This window comes from Gasterosteus aculeatus, chromosome 14, assembly GCF_964276395.1.
Source record: "Gasterosteus aculeatus chromosome 14, fGasAcu3.hap1.1, whole genome shotgun sequence".
Lineage (NCBI taxonomy): Eukaryota > Metazoa > Chordata > Actinopteri > Perciformes > Gasterosteidae > Gasterosteus > Gasterosteus aculeatus.
Window position 1 is genome coordinate 9385048 of NC_135702.1, and position 16210 is coordinate 9401257.

A 16210-nucleotide genomic window follows, 5' to 3' on the forward strand; every position below is an offset into this window, starting at 1 on the left:
GGTGTCATTTCAGTGCTGCATAGAATAGTGGTGAGGAATTTGCATCGGTATTCCGTTGAATAAAAGGTTTCTGCAGATGGGAGCATTAAAAAAGGCACCAGGTGTTGAGGAACGCACGGTTTCAAGGAATTACAAAGAACACAAGATTTCCTCTTAATCTTAAAAAATATATATTTTGGAAATAATTCCTGTTGGTGGTGGATCTGGAAAACTGGACCCACTGCACCACTCAGCAATCCAATTTGTCACAAGTGCGCCCTTCACCCCCCACCACTGTGATCTTTGCAGGCCGGTGGACTCTTCATACTTCTCGTGGTCTACAAATCCATTTTTGGGAATGACCCTTGAATGACCGCTCAAATCTTCTGCGCGTTTCCGACAGCAATCGCCATCCAGTGACTTAATTCGGCTCATCATTCCAAAAGTCCGTACGGAGTTTGGTCAGAACTCCTTTCATTTTGCCGCTGCGAATGACTGGAAGTCCGTACAAAACACGCTCAAATTAACGGACCTCACCTTGCTCAACATGTCCCTCACTTCTCTCTCTCGTCCATTTTTACGAAGAACTTCCAGTAATCTGCACAGGATTGCAGTACATTGCTGTACACAAAGCAGATCTCCCACGTTCACCTAGAGAGAAAAACGTGGTTTTGAACTACACTATGTGAATATTTTTGATGAAAATCTTTACTGAAGTTATTAGTCAATGACAAGAGAATTCATAAAGAAAAAGTCTGATCATGTATTAATCACTTACGCCATTTTTGCCATTTTTGATCAGAAAAAAAGCAATTTGAAGACGGGACGCACCGTCATAGTTCTTTTTACATTTTACAGAGTAAATGATTGATCAACAATGAAAATAACCATTACATGCTAAACAAGTTCCAATAAATAGTATATCCAATAAAGCCTCCCACCTCCCAAAATAAAAAATGAATAATAATCACACTACAAAAGTTCATCCAAAATGAATTGCAGTGCAATGAAGAGCAGAATTAAACTCCAGTGTTGAATGCCAAAGCACCCAGGAACCCCAAAATAAAAAAACATGAATTCAGCTCGGTTTTTCTTTGTGTTCACAAACTCAATGTCAAGTGCGTCTGATTTGTGTCAGAGTTGAACGTTTTTCTTCTCTGGGTTTCAATCTGCCTGAGTGTGAGTCGGTTGATCTCTGTCGCCTCGGGCTCGACAAGATGGAGCGAATAGAAGAAAACGGTAAGAATTCTGTTGTTGCAGTGGACACCATCAGCATGCAGCTGTACCCCCCCCCCCCCCCCCCTGCATCCACATTTAACAATTCAATCCGCCGAACTACTCTTATTTACAGCACACCGCTTCAACAGCTTCACACTCAACATTCGTTTCGTCCACCAGCCCTGATCCCCTGGTTTCCCACGGCAACATGCACGAAATACACGCGGAACCTTTTAGCAATTGATTGTCGTGAGTGGGAGAATATATATATATTTTTTTTTAGAGTGCCGATGTCTGAGATGAAATCAGTTAATATGCAGCCAGGGAAACAGGACACGAGTGTGTGGGAATAATAAGAAAAACCGTCGCCCACCATTGCAGGTTCCTGCATCACCGGACAGAGATGGAAGAATGTAAAGTCTGCGGCAAAACTCAACAGAGGTTGAGATCGCAAAGGAAATTATTACAGAATTTCGCTAAAAAGTATTCACATCATAATGAGGTGAGTTCTGTTATGCCTGATGTATTATGCTGCTTAGCCTTCAGGGTCTTCTACATTCAGCACTGAAATAAAAAAAAGATTTTCAGAAGGGGTTTGTGTATTTTATTCTGTCTTCTATTACAGGTCGTTTAATGGACTATACTCTATTTTATAGCCAAATCAATCATCTATGTTCATTTCTTTTATAGCCAAATCAATCATCTATGTTCATTTCTTTTTCTCTGTCAACAGTTAATAAGTAAACTATATGCTGCCTTCAGCAACAACGCCCACCACCGTTATCCAGGAACAAACACCAGAGAAAAAGGCCCAAAGACTGAGATAGTGTTAAACTGTTCGATTGCAAAAGGTCAAATACAAGCCACACGATTTTCCTTTATTTATTATTGAATTATGGTGAACTCATGAACCACTTCTCACTGTGGACTATGTTGCACCGTATAACGGAGCCTTTCTTTTGAGCCTTGTCTCCACAAATCACTCTCGATGGAGGAAAAAAACAACAACATGCCAGAATGTTTCCAGCTGCAATAAAAGCAGGTCCTCAACCGGCCGCATATGTGGGCCTGTAAATGAGTTTGAGGAATATGGCTGCAGATTTGTGTGTGTGGCTCACAGAAACACAGCAGCAGAAATGAAACTGTGAAAACAAAGATGGACTCACAGCTGCTGCCGGTTGATCCGGCACAAGATTTGGGCAGAGCTGCTGCCTTTGTCAGCTCCCCGGCCAAGTTAATAATACCCCGCTAACACTAAAGATTGGGAACACGAGGTGAGAGCACATCACTGCTCGAGTACGTCAGCTGCTAAAAAAGAATGACTTTTCCCCAGATAGAAACAGAGTCATGGGTTTTTGAATATGCACGACAAAAACTCCACCGACATACTTGACAAAGCCTATAAAGAGCATTCAGACGGCAACGATGTTAGTCATGTACAGCACGCTTCTTTAGGTCTGGTCTGGCGTGTACGTGAGGATGGTTTCATATAAATGATACATTTAAAAAGGGCCCTTTTAGTGCAACAGCAAAGGTCTGAAGAGGTGGAAATCCAGAGGATTTCACAGACACACTTTAACCTTATTGACAGGTTGGATGGGCGGCTAAAAACCACTAAAACCATGGGCCTTCTTTTTTATTTCCATTCTTTTCCACGGTGCATTTGACAGTTCAGTTAGGGGACTTATTTTGGGGCCGTGAGAAGTTGGATTCTCTCCCAGGTAACAAAAACTGATTTCCAGTCTGACAAACATTGAGTGTCCAATGTACAGCGACAGAGTGTGTAAACCATCTGGAGGGGGAAGAGAAAATGAAACAAGACACATTCAAAAAGAAACAGAAACTTGAAAGAAGCCTTTCGGTTTTTATCAAAGTTGGGTTTTTTTTCCCATTTGAAGCTAAAGTAATACTCCTTCCATTGCGACAAGTCTAGATATAAAAAGGCAGAAGACCGTATTGAACATTTTTCATAATATATAATATCAACTTCCTGGTCAATCAGGCCATCATCAAATTCTTTAGGACATAGTCAACCATGAATGCGTGTTCCAGATTACGTACCAAGCCATCTAGCAGATGTTGAGATATTTCACAGAAGTGAAAACTGACGTCTGTAGGATGAATACGCTGAAGACCGATTGCCTGAAACATTCCAACTACTAGTATTATTAAGTAAATGTGTCACCACAACCATTAAGAACCAATATTCTTTTAGATTCCAGCTGCTATTTGCGGCACACATTCATGCCAGATGCCTTTTCTGTGCATGTTGTGCTTTTCCACCATCATTCCACTTCATGCAGTGGGCTCATTTCCGTCCTGGTTGTGGTCTTTGGCCCTTCACCATCCAGTGTATCTGCCTGCATCTCCCTCCCGTTTGCCATTGTTGTGCAGGGAGCAGAGCTGCAGCACAAGACGGAAAGACACTTTGGCTTCACATCCAGCTTTATGATTTATTGCCCCGGAGGCGCAGTAAATCAATAGCCTCCCTGCGACGAACACGTCGATCCCAGTGGGTCTTTTTTCAAATGCGCAAACAGAGTTCTCGGGATAAAAGAGCGGCGTGTCTGTGAGTTTGAGAAGGAAATCTGTTATCAGCTAATGTCTAGTGACATTGTTGCGCTTCAATTATATTTGTTCCTCTCTGTTTTTCGTCACACAAGCACGCACACAAGAGAAGAGTGAATCAAGCAAGGGTAAACGTCGCTGAGTAAACAGAGTCAAACCGGCCCCCATAATTCACCATTGGGTCTCTGGGAGGACGGCCGTCCCTCACACCGCTGTACTGAAGCTTAAATTTACCCTGTGGGAACTTACCAAGGAAGCACTGCAATTTATTTACATTCTAATACCTGCCAACGCTGCAAGAGCTACAAAAGTCCCACTCGCTCTGCAAATAGCACATTCATGCTGTTGTAGTTTTACATGACAGAATATTAAGCCTTTTATGGCGTCTTAAATAGTTTTTCCATTTTCTATGATGCAACCAGACATCATCATCCTCACAGCTTTGCAGGTGTACACATCCCTTTTCTACAACTTGTAAGTACCCTTCCATTGTTGTCTTCATTAATGCCACCGAGAGCGGCCATTTTAAAATTTGCTTTCCTTTCAGTGTAGTCAATGAAAAGGATTTAGCTGCCCAACAGTAACTTCTTTACTGGTAGAAACTGTAGCATCCTTCCGCTGCATCTTGGGAGTCAATTTCAGGACTATTTGACAGCCTTATTCTGACTTGAAAAATGGTCCGCTACAAAGCATCACTATTAGCCATGCTAGCTGCAGCAGAAGCCACATCAACGTGTGCCCATTTCCTACACATCTGCTAAATTTCTTCCACCTCTTTTATTCCCATTTCTTCTGATCCATTCCGCTGTCCTTTCTCCAACTCTCTTCATTCTCATCAGCCCTCTAACCGATCGCTCCTTCACCTCTCAGAGAATCAAGCCACTGCTCCTCAGCCAACCAGAGAGCGCTGGAACCCATTAAGCACCTTAGTGGAAATATGTCACCTGGGAGCCGACGTTACGAGCGATTTAGTACGGAGGGAAGACCGGAGGAGAGGAGCAATGGAAGAGAGAGGGGAGGTGTGCTGCAGTACCAAGGTGAGACAAGGTGGGGATAGACATGCGCGTCACGTACGGAAGAGGCCTTCCCTCGCTCTGACACGCACGCACGCACACAAACACACACACACACACTTAGTCTCAGAGGTGATTCTGGACAAGTAATTAGATCGGAGCACTGCCTTGTTGGAGTTATATCTCCCTTTAGAACATTGTAAATTCTTACACTGTACGTGACAATTTCTTTTTTGGGGTTCTGCACTGGCTGCTTCATACTATTTAGAATCCATGCATCAAATTGCCGATTTGTCTCGACAACAAAGATTTTGAGACACCAAACATTTTAAAAGAGATGTGTTAACCTATATACAGTTTGGATTGAAATATATTTTAAATCAATGACATAATCCTGCACATGTTTATGGCATGTAATGCCTTTTGCATCATACGTCTCAGCGATACCGAATTTCCGTGTCTTAATCAGTTCTATAGAATGATTTAGGGGCCTGCTGCGCTGCAGATAAAGCCAGAAGGGAGCACCGATAACGGCAAAGATGAATCTTGCAAATGACATTTCTTAACATGGAATAAATTCTGTTATATCCTCTCATTCAGAAACGTATCACGCGGGTGCTGAATATTTTCAATCCATAGCTTTGCATTAATGTTCAGAAGATCCCATTTTTAGATGGTAGCATAGTAATAATAGTAACTATATGATGTATACGCAGGCACGCGTTATGCTTGTACTGTATCATTTAAATCACTATTTATTTTTGTATTTAGAAAAGAAATTGATAAATATAAATAATAAATTATTCAGTTTTACAAGCCTTTGATGTTCTGTGTATTTTAAAGGAATTGCATACATCTACACGTGAGACTATACGCTTTGTGAAGGAATTAAGGGCTTCTTTTGTCCGAGAGCCCTGCAGAGGAAGAGGTGACTGTTTGACCTTATGGCAGAGGGAGCTTTACGCTGGCTCTTCTCTGCTTCATTGTAAAAAAGATATCCAGCTTTGTTCAGTAATGCACGAGGAAAGCAGCCTTTGTAGAACAAAGGGCCATCGCATGCATGAGTTTGAAGAACTCGTGGTGCCGCTAAAGCAATTCACTGTACAGACAAGAAGGGAAGCATCAAGGGTTGAGTCGGTGCCATTGAGAACTTTCTAAAAAAAAAAAAGAAAATTAAAAAAAAGATGAATAGTTGAGTTTGGAGGTAGTTGCATTAGTGAGGCAATTGGTGCAAAATGTGTATTTCTACTGGTTTTAGACGAACAGAAATTATTCCACATGTCAAATCAGAGCAGGCCAGAAGAGCAGGAGATGACAACAGAACAGACAAACAAGACAAAAAGCAACAAAAAAAACCCAGTATGAACACAATCACGGATTTCCCCTTGTAGCGATGTTCAAACATCGTACAAAGGATTCAAGACCTTTAATCCTCCACATCGTCTGCAGGATTCCAACGCTCATTTATATCGCCGTCGCCTGGATGTCACATGTACGTGGGTGGATTACGTGACCGCGGGGTTTCCCGTTGACAATTACCCTCCCCGACACCTTTGTCCAGCAGGGGAGAGAACCCACATGGAGCCGCGGCGGATGAGTCACCAGAGGAACCACCTTCTAATGAAGTTCATGGTGGTAAATAATGAGGGCTGCCCTAAGCGCCCCCGGGTGGGGAGGAGGGGGGAGGAGGTGAAGGCAAGCACGCTGCGTGACGTGGGTTCACTTTTTAAAAAACACAGGCGGCATACACATGTGCGCACCGGACACAGACGCGCGTTTGCCTGGGATAGTTATACCCTTCATCTCTCTGTCCAACATCTTATTAAATCGGTTTCCGTTTAATTTCCCGGTGGCTCCTCGTTCAGTTTCCCATCGGCCCACCAACTGTCCTCCAGTCTGATGTCTCTCCTTTCGGCGTTTGGCCTTGAGATAATTTGGGGTTAGCCATCTTTGCCAAGACTGTGCCAAATGCTCTTTCTAGGTCAATGCCAGCATTAGTATTCACAATAGTATTTTACCTAAGTGCTTCTCCTTCAAGTTCTGGAGGGTGTCTGGTTTCAGCTCCATGGAGAGCTGTGCAGACGGTTTCCTCCAGAGACTTTTTTTTTATGACTTTGCATATTTTGTAATTGATGCCTCCTTTGAGTTCTGAGAACATTTCAGCCACTTACTTAATTGTTGAGATCTGTCGTCACAGCATTGCTAGAGTCGCCACTTGAGGAAACCAGCACCACTGTTCCGTTTTCTCCCCACGGAAAGGGCAACCCGGCACACATAGGACTTTACTCAAGATTCCTCATTTGTTTGTTTATTTCTTAAAAGGGGAACCAGGTAAAAAACCTGGAATAATAAGAAATGCAATACTTAAATTTCCATGTGCACACCACAACCAACACAGCTCCCCAGTTCTTTATCTTAATAACATTATTCAAAAATACAAATAAACATTATTAATATACTATAATCCACCATCATCAGTTTCGTTATTTGCATGTACACATTCAATCATTATGCACCACATTCACAATGCATGCAGTCTTTTCTTAGCAGGAAACTACAATTCCCAAAATGCCCCACGGCAAACCAGGAAGTACCCACGTCACATAGCAGTCTGGCTTATATGTTTAAAGTATGAAACACAAAGAAAGTAAACACAGCAGCAACACATTTAAGGTGACATCAGACAACATGAAGCGTACATTATAAAGGAGACAAGACAACATTGAAAATCAAGAGAGCTTACCAAGTGGCTGCACACCGGGTTGGAAGTCGTTACCAACTAAGTGAATCGCGCTTCCTTTTCACTCAGTAAACACTGGTCACGTGACCTCACAGCACACTCCTCTCTTAAAGGGACACTACACTATTGCGCTGCTACCTCAAAGTTTCTCCATATAATACTGGCATTTACATATATAGCTCTGGCAGGTAAACATTTGATCACACATGTAAATCCGAAATAACAAAACGTCATGAATTAAAAACTCCACAGAAAACACAACACCTCCCACTTAAGTTCCTGATGTTATCCAGGGAACTTACTAACTCACTTAAAAAGAACCTTTTTATTTATTTATTTATTTATTTTATTTTTTTTAATTTTTTTTTTAGAACCCTTAAATGTGCACAATGTCTATGTGTAAGCGTCCGATGAAGGCACGACTGACGGGGGAACAGTTTAGTCCACTGTCCAAGTCAATTACATCCCTTTGGCACGTATGCAGTGTACTGCCCGGGTATGCGAGGTATGGAATGTGAGTGCTCTTCTTCATGTGTGTGCAACGTAATTGGCCTGGTGGCAGCGCTAGGCTTGCACCACGCAGCCAACAGGGCTAAGATGGTAACAGGGTGACAGGGGCTTGGCCGGTGAATGAGAGGGGTTTGGGACGATGCCGATGTCATGGCGGTTTGGGTGGATGAGTTTTGTCCTCCACTGGGAGAAGGACCACCAGTCTTCTCACGTCTCTCCTGATAACCGTCATGGGCAGCGAAGAACTCCTCTTCTTTTGGCCACCCGCCAGGGATACAGGAATTCCAGCGCACGTTGCAATGTCAGCGTCCCTAACAATCCCTTTACTGTCAGGATAAACTGTCAGAATCCGGCCCAGGCGAAACTGCCCTCTCAAAGCATTTGGGTCAGCAATCCAGACGAGGTCGCCGACTTTGACGTTCCTCTCCGTCCGGTGCCACTTGTGTCGAATGAACAGATTTGGGCCAGCTAGTTCCCTCCACTTTGCCCAAAACCGGTCCACTCCGATTTGAATAGCCCTCAGACGACGCCAGGGATGAGTGTCTAGGTCCAGCCCGCTGGTGTCTCCTCCAAGCGATGCTCGACCCAGTATGAGGGAGTTGGGCGTTAAGTACTCAACAGAGTCCTCCTGTTCTTGAGCTCTGGCATCAATTGGGCGTTCGTTTGTCAGGTTGGCTGCCTGATAGAACAGAGTTTGGAGCTCCCCCCATGTGAGGGACCCTGTAGTTCCTCCTAGGCTTATCAGCGCCTTCTTTAAAAGCTTCACAGCTGCCTCCGCAGCTCCATTCCTGTGGGGTGCATCTGCAGGGTGAAAATCCCACTTCCATTCAGTCCCGTTCTTAGCAGCCACATCTTCTATAGACGCAGCCTGCAAGCAAGCCAGATGTTTATGCAGCTCATGCAGAGCCGACTTGGCCCCAATAAAGTTGGTGCCTCTGTCGGACCATAGTTTTCCTGGATGCCCCCTCAGAGCAACAAAGCGGGAGTATGCTTGGAGGAAACTTTCTGCCGACTGGTCATCGGTGAGGTCCGCATGGACGGCTCTCGAGGCCATACAACAGAAAACAATGCCCCAGACCTTCTTGCTGGTCCTTCTTTTAACCGCGTCTTTCACCTCGAAGGGGCCAAAAAGGTCGAGGGTCGCATTTTCGAACGGGCTTGCCCTACTGGTACGCTCTTGAGGGAGATCACTCATTACTTGCTGACACGTCTTTGCTCGTTTCTTTCTGCAGGTGACACAGTTGTTCAGCACCTTCTTAACTGTTCTCCGTCCCTGCATGATCCAGGCTTTCCTCCTTGTCCGTAGAAGGGTAGAGGCAACACCTTCATGGTTTTCTTCATGTGCCTCCCTGGCCAGTAGGGTTGCAAGCCACGACTGGCATGGGATCAGCGGTATAGCCACTCGATCTTCATCCCAGCATTGGATTCTCCCTCCGCAGAGCAAGAGTCCGGTTTTTTCCTCTTCCTGGACAACCAGGCGATCCAGGGTTGCGTCGCGGAACTCAACCCCACACTGAGCTTCGAGAGCTAGATCTTTGAAAGCTGTTACTCGTTCTTCCACAGACAGGCATGGTCTTGCCTCCCACTTTGACCGAACTGGAGCCTGGCTGTTACCCAGCCAGATTCCTACTGCTTGTCTCACCCAGGCGATGGTCCCACACAACCGTGCAAGTGAGCTGAACCGCTGGGGGTCCACAAGGCGGACAACTGCAACACTGGTTGGGCCTGACCCTTTCCTGGGCTGGGCTCCTACTGTGACCAGTCCTGTGAATGCCTTCCTCCGAAGTCCCCCGATCTCAGCAACCAAGGGATTGATCTCTCTAGCAGTTTTCACCGGCCATTCTGACTCAGGCAACTTCAAAAATTTTGGGCCTTCCTGCCAGACAGATCCTTCAGCAAGCTCCTCCGGGGATGCCCCCCTTGTGATAAGGTCGGCGATGTTCAGTCTACCTTCGACCCACCTCCAGCTATCTACTGATCCAGCCTTTTGGATTTCTCCAATCCGGTTTGCAAAAAATGTCTGATAGCCATAGCTATCCTTCTGGATAGCTCCCAAAATTGTCTGACTGTCAACAAAATGAATCCACTGATCGACCTTAATGTAGCAGTGCTTCTCGAAGTATGTCTTCAGGCGGGATGCAAAGACAGCCCCGCAGAGTTCTGCTTTAATGACATCACCTTTCTGGTCTAGAGGAGTGAGCTTGCCCTTTGATTCAACCAGCTTAACTGCGACTGCATCTTCTGTCTCCCACCGTAGATAAAGAACGGCGCCGTAGGAAGCTTCACTACCATCGGAAAATGTGATTCCCATTGGCCGGCCTATGGCTCCATGAGGTGTGAGACTCCTGTTGAATCGGAGTTGGCCAAGCCTCACATTCTGCTCAAAAAGTTTTATTGCAGCTTCTCGAAGACGTGGCGAAAGAGGGTCGTCCCAGGTGTCCTTGGACTGACGGTCAATTCCTGCTTCCTGAAAGGATTCTCTTACGAGCATCACTCCTCGTTGCTTGGCGGGTGAAGCCAGGCCGATGGGGTCATAGAGCCCCGCGATCTGACTCAGCAGCATGCGTCGAGTGAGAGGGTCGGGGGTGCCGCCTCTGACCTCATCCTCTCGTAGATCCAGACCGGTCCTCATCTTTCCTCGTCTCCTTGAGAAGTTCACAGACGTCAGCACACAGAGTTTGTCAGATTCAGGTTCATATCCCAATCCCAATGCCTTATTCTCCTCATCCCGCATCTGGTTGGGTAGTATCAGGGTCTTGGGCTCTGTTGACCTGACATTGCTGGGGTCAGTGGGTTTCTCACTCCTCCCACTTTGGCCTGTCAGGACCCAGGGCTTGAGGGAGAAACCACCTGCTCTTAGGATTTCTTCCACTCCTTCGGTCATCCTAACCAGAGTTTGGAGATCATTATGCGATGTTAGAACATCGTCCACATAGCAGTCCTCTGTCAAGATTCGGCGCTCTTCAACCATGGATGAAAACTGGGGCAGGTTTGCCGTTTCTCTCATGGCAACCTGAGCGATGCACCCAGCAGGCTTGTCGCCGATGTTGACCCGGACAATGGCAAACACACCAATTTCATCTTCGGGGTTATCCCTCCAGAGGAATCGATGGAGGTGGACCTCTTCGTCCTTCAGCCACACAGAATTATACATTTTCTTCACATCGCCAAGAGCAGCATACAGTCTGCTCCTAAATCTTAGCAGGACACCTCGAATTGGGTTGAGGACATCAGGGCCTTTGTGCAGGAGGTTATTCAGGCTCAACCCTTTAAACTCCTGGCTACTGTTCCAGACTATCCTCACTGGCGTAGAGCTAGAATGAGGATTTGGGGCAACCAAATGGCTGATGTACCAGATTGGGCCATCCCACCGTTTGATCTCTTCCTCTGTGAGCTTGATGGCTGCCCCTCTTGATACCATCTCGCGGATCTGCACTCCATAAGCCACTTTCCACACAGGTTCTCTTGCTAGCCGAGCCTCGGTGTTCCGGAAGGTGGCCTCCACTGCTCGGCGGTTATCTGGCAGAATTGCAGGGTTCACTTTCCACGGGTAGGCCGCATCCCAGTGTGGGGCGTCACTGTGTTTGTCCGCTAGCACATAAGAGAGGCAGTCCTTTATCTTTTCTAAGTCCCTTTCTTCTCCAAGGGTCATCTCTCTGCCTCCCGGAGGGCACTTGCTGCACTTGCAGCTCCCGCATTTTGGGTCACACGCTGCCCCGATACTGTCCCACTTAAACCACTCAAACACCTCCTTGTTCGAAGCGGTGGTTTTGCTGAGGGTAACTTCTCCCATCCTCATTGGGTCCTCACTCAGGTCTTTGGTGTTCACAAGAACCTCCTTGTACACCATTGAGGATGTTCTCATAGATCTTGCGAAGTGAGTTTCCGACTGATGCAGCGTTAGGTCTACTACCTCGAAGAGATCAGGGTGAGTACCACCAACAGCTTTGCCCAAAGGGCCGTCCCAGAGGACTAGATCTCCCTCCAACTTGAACGGCTGTGGAACTAAACGACCTTCCCTGTGGCTGATTAGAAGATCGATGTGCTCAGGGCGGACCAGCTCTTCTGCAGCGATGTCAGGAAAGATCCTTTGCAGCTGTTGTGGAGTGACCGGCTGACTTATCTCTGCAATACTTTCTAGGCCGTAGCAGAGTAGTTTGTGCTCCATTACCGTCCCCTTCATGGTCTTCACTCTTAGTCGCAGGGAGTACCTCTTGGTTGTGACTGTCGTTGTCATTCCTCCTATTCCGTGGACAATTAATTTGATGCTCTCACCAATTAGTCCAAGGCGCTGGGCAGCGTTGTTTGTTATGTAGTTGGTGTCAGAGGCAAGGTCGATAAGAGTGCCTATTAGCTGGCCTGAGTTCGTCGTCACTTCCAGTAACATCATTATAACTGGGTACTCTTTCAGTCCACCTCCAGCAGTGCAGATTATGGTTGAGGCTTTGTTGGAAAATGCCTTCCGGAATTCTGCTCTTAGTTCCGGAGTGACTTTCGCCAGGAGCTCCTCTTGCTTGCTGGTCAGCCCGAGGCTTTTCCTCTCCATCCTTCTGGTACCTTGCTCCTCGTGGCCAGCGTCTTTTTCTTGAGCGATGCACTTGGGGCAGAGCAGATAGTGGTGAGGCTCTTCTTTACGGCAGTCCATTTTACTGCAGAGGAACTTTGGGTTGCAACGGCCATCCTTCCAGTGGAAGCACAGGCACCGATTGCATATTCCATGGGTCTTCAGATGGGCTTTCCTCTTCTGGAGATCCATTTCCCTGAAGACTTTGCAGGCAAACAGCCTGCCAGCGTGTGTCTCATCGGCACAGGCTGTACACGAGTCCAAGCGTGGTTTTAACTGAGACGACGCTCTTTGGCCTGAGGTAGCTTTGGAGAATGCTTTCTTAACTCCTCTTTCTAGCTTGTCTGCTGGGCCTTTAACTGAGGAGCTTCCTTCTCTTGGGTTTGGCTCCAGCTGATCCAGCTCCTCCAGGATTGCTTCCTGCTTCTTCAGGAAGCGCAGTAAGCAGTCAAAGTGGTTATGTGGAGCGAAACTGCTCACAGGCTTGGTCTTGTGCTTAATCCATTTCTCCTTCAGACAGCTTGGTAGCTTGCTTTCAAGTGACTGTGCCACCCAACGGTTCCTTAGAACCTCCTCTTCTCCCAGGATCACAAGGTTACTAAGAGCCCGCTCCACTGCTTGGATCAGCTCGATCGCTTTTCTAGGATTATCTCCCTTCACAGGGGTTAGGCCCTGAACCTCTTCTGAGATCTTCAGAACGATTTTCGCCTTGTTCCCAAAGCGGTTGTCGAGGCGCCTGAACATTTCATCTGCCGACGCACAGCTGGACAGAACCAAGTCTCTCTTCACCCTGTCGCTGAGACTTGCTAGGAGGTGGAACCTTGTAACACCAGCAGTCCTCTGTGGGTTCCCCAGCTGTTCGAGCTCTTCCCACTCAGCCTTCCACCGATAATAGTCAGTCATGTCTCCCGAGAACGTGGGCAGGCGCGTTCTTTCAAGACTGATCTGTGGTCTGAAGCCATAAGCCCCGGGATGCACGCCAAGGGTGCTTTGTGGAGGAGCATTTGAAACCACAGGAGCTCTGGTGGGCACATGCGTTACAGTGGGGTCTTCAGGGGCTTTTGGGGTCTTTTGGGGGTGCGTGCCGGACTTGCTACGTTCTTCATCAGAACTCCCTTCTTCAACCTCTTCCTTCCGCTTCATCTTTTCCCAGCTCCGCGCCCAGTCATGTAGTCTGTTGACCAGCTTGTATAGCTGCTGCTTGTAGAGTGTTATCTTTGCTCCAGAGACAAGACTTTCCCATTCAAGCACTTTTAGCTCAAGCATTTTGATCCTCTCCAGCAGACCCTCCCTCAGGACTTGAAAGTCTTCCTCCGGCAACTCTTTCACCTCAATGTTCTCCATTTCAGCACATTTCTCCTCTGCACCATCAGCATACAATTTAAGGTCAACATAAGCAAATTTGTTCCATAATGTCTCCTTCGCGAGCTGGAGCGTTTCTGTATAGGTGGCAAGGCACGTCGCCATCTTCTCCTCTACGTGAGCCACTTCTCTGCTTGATTTTTCTTCGTCGCCTTCCACTTCTCCTAGGGCATCAACATATTCGAGACCAGTGTCGTGGAACTTTCCAAAGTCCACACCAAGTGCTCTGATCTCGTCGATCAGCACCCTTTTTTCTAGGAGGTCTTCAGTGAGGGACAGCTTTTTGGCTCTCTTGGTGAAACACGCCTGTGCTGTTGAGCGCTTTCCTTTTAGAGCCACTAATTCCGCTGAATCCATCTTCCTTTCCCGACACTGACCGAGGCGCTGCTCCACAGAGGGGTCTATTCGGCCTTTTCCTCTTCCTTTGGAGTTTCTTCGCTGGTCAATGCTGCTAGGGCGGTTGCGGACTTAGCTTGACGTGCTCAGAACCGTTGGTTTTTTACTGTTCCGTTTTCTCCCCACGGAAAGGGCAACCCGGCACACATAGGACTTTACTCAAGATTCCTCATTTGTTTGTTTATTTCTTAAAAGGGGAACCAGGTAAAAAACCTGGAATAATAAGAAATGCAATACTTAAATTTCCATGTGCACACCACAACCAACACAGCTCCCCAGTTCTTTATCTTAATAACATTATTCAAAAATACAAATAAACATTATTAATATACTATAATCCACCATCATCAGTTTCGTTATTTGCATGTACACATTCAATCATTATGCACCACATTCACAATGCATGCAGTCTTTTCTTAGCAGGAAACTACAATTCCCAAAATGCCCCACGGCAAACCAGGAAGTACCCACGTCACATAGCAGTCTGGCTTATATGTTTAAAGTATGAAACACAAAGAAAGTAAACACAGCAGCAACACATTTAAGGTGACATCAGACAACATGAAGCGTACATTATAAAGGAGACAAGACAACATTGAAAATCAAGAGAGCTTACCAAGTGGCTGCACACCGGGTTGGAAGTCGTTACCAACTAAGTGAATCGCGCTTCCTTTTCACTCAGTAAACACTGGTCACGTGACCTCACAGCACACTCCTCTCTTAAAGGGACACTACACTATTGCGCTGCTACCTCAAAGTTTCTCCATATAATACTGGCATTTACATATATAGCTCTGGCAGGTAAACATTTGATCACACATGTAAATCCGAAATAACAAAACGTCATGAATTAAAAACTCCACAGAAAACACAACAACCACAATGGCACTTTGGAGATTAAATGTAATCCTCCAACTGGAATTCTAACTCAGTTTGCAATAGTCTCCTCTATTTGTGGTTTTCTTTGGCTTTTCCCCCTCTATGGAATAGATTGGATGTGGCATATGGCTGTGCAGGCGAAGTGGGGAGCTACAACGCAGAAAATAATTGAAAAACTATTGTAAACATTTTGTACGCTACGAAAGAAGACTGTAAATCACTGCTTTCATACGGTAGTTTTCAAAGAAGCATCAAACGAAAACAGCGATGGAGCTCCAAAAGGTTCGATACCTCAATTGCCAACGCATGGATCTAGTGAAATTGCTCGACAAACAAGGAATTCTATTTAAAACCGTCAAACCAACTGCGTCAACAAAAAAAAAAAAAAACAGCAGCCAGAAGATAAATGACATCATGCCTGCTGATTTTCTACATTCCTTATTGCGAGCCTTTGGTTCACCTACTTGACATCCGTCTACTAAAATAAGCCATTCCTATCAAAATGAACTGCTCACCTGCTGCTGGCAGCTCGTCTACTCCGTTTAGCGCACAAGTACAGAACGCTGACAGAAAGGAAATATTCTGGATCTACACTAAAGTCACAGCCCTCGAAATGAATCTGCTTGTGGAAGTGCCCAAGGTTCGTTTATCAGGTGTCATTTACACAGGCTTCTCAGGGTGAGATGTGCTGACTGGTTTTGCTCTTTTGGTTTATTTGACACTATAGCTCAGTTGACTACGGACAAAGCGGAAAACAGTGAAGACAGAATAACTGCACATTAAATATGTGGTTTAGATGTTTCAGTGCTTGGTGTGTGGGTAGAAACATATCAGAGTTAGATCAGCGAAATAGCATCACTGCACTTTAGTAGGTGCCTACGAGGACAAATCCAGACAAAAAAACGTTGGCAATACAATAACTACAGATTTAAAGAACGTTTTCTCACTGGATTAAATATCTAATTGTTTTTTTCTAGCTGC

The 16210-nt window shown here is 45.9% G+C and overlaps 1 protein-coding gene across 2 annotated transcripts; it reads right to left on the bottom strand.

Moving 5' to 3' along the window:
* Nucleotides 1-7073: 7073 nt before the first annotated feature.
* Nucleotides 7074-15225, bottom strand: LOC120811697 (uncharacterized). 2 transcript variants are annotated; one of them, XR_013452516.1, is made up of 2 exons: nt 7522-15225; nt 7074-7118 (listed from the first exon to the last, which is right to left on the bottom strand). XR_013452516.1 is itself a non-coding variant. In XM_078087922.1 (2 exons), the coding sequence occupies exon 2, from the start codon at nt 14309-14311 to the stop codon at nt 8177-8179; it is 6135 nt and encodes a 2044-aa protein (XP_077944048.1). In that variant the 5' UTR covers nt 14312-14563; nt 14967-15225; the 3' UTR covers nt 7074-8176. The 2 variants fall into 2 exon arrangements, 1 of the variants encoding a protein (XP_077944048.1); XM_078087922.1 differs by having other exon boundaries at nt 7074-14563; nt 14967-15225.
* Between the last annotated feature and the right edge of the window lie 985 nt (nt 15226-16210).

Coding starts and splice junctions, on each gene's coding strand:
- LOC120811697 (XM_078087922.1), bottom strand. CDS start 14,311: ATGGATTCAGCGGAATTAGTGGCTCTAAAAGGAAAGCGCTCAACAGCA.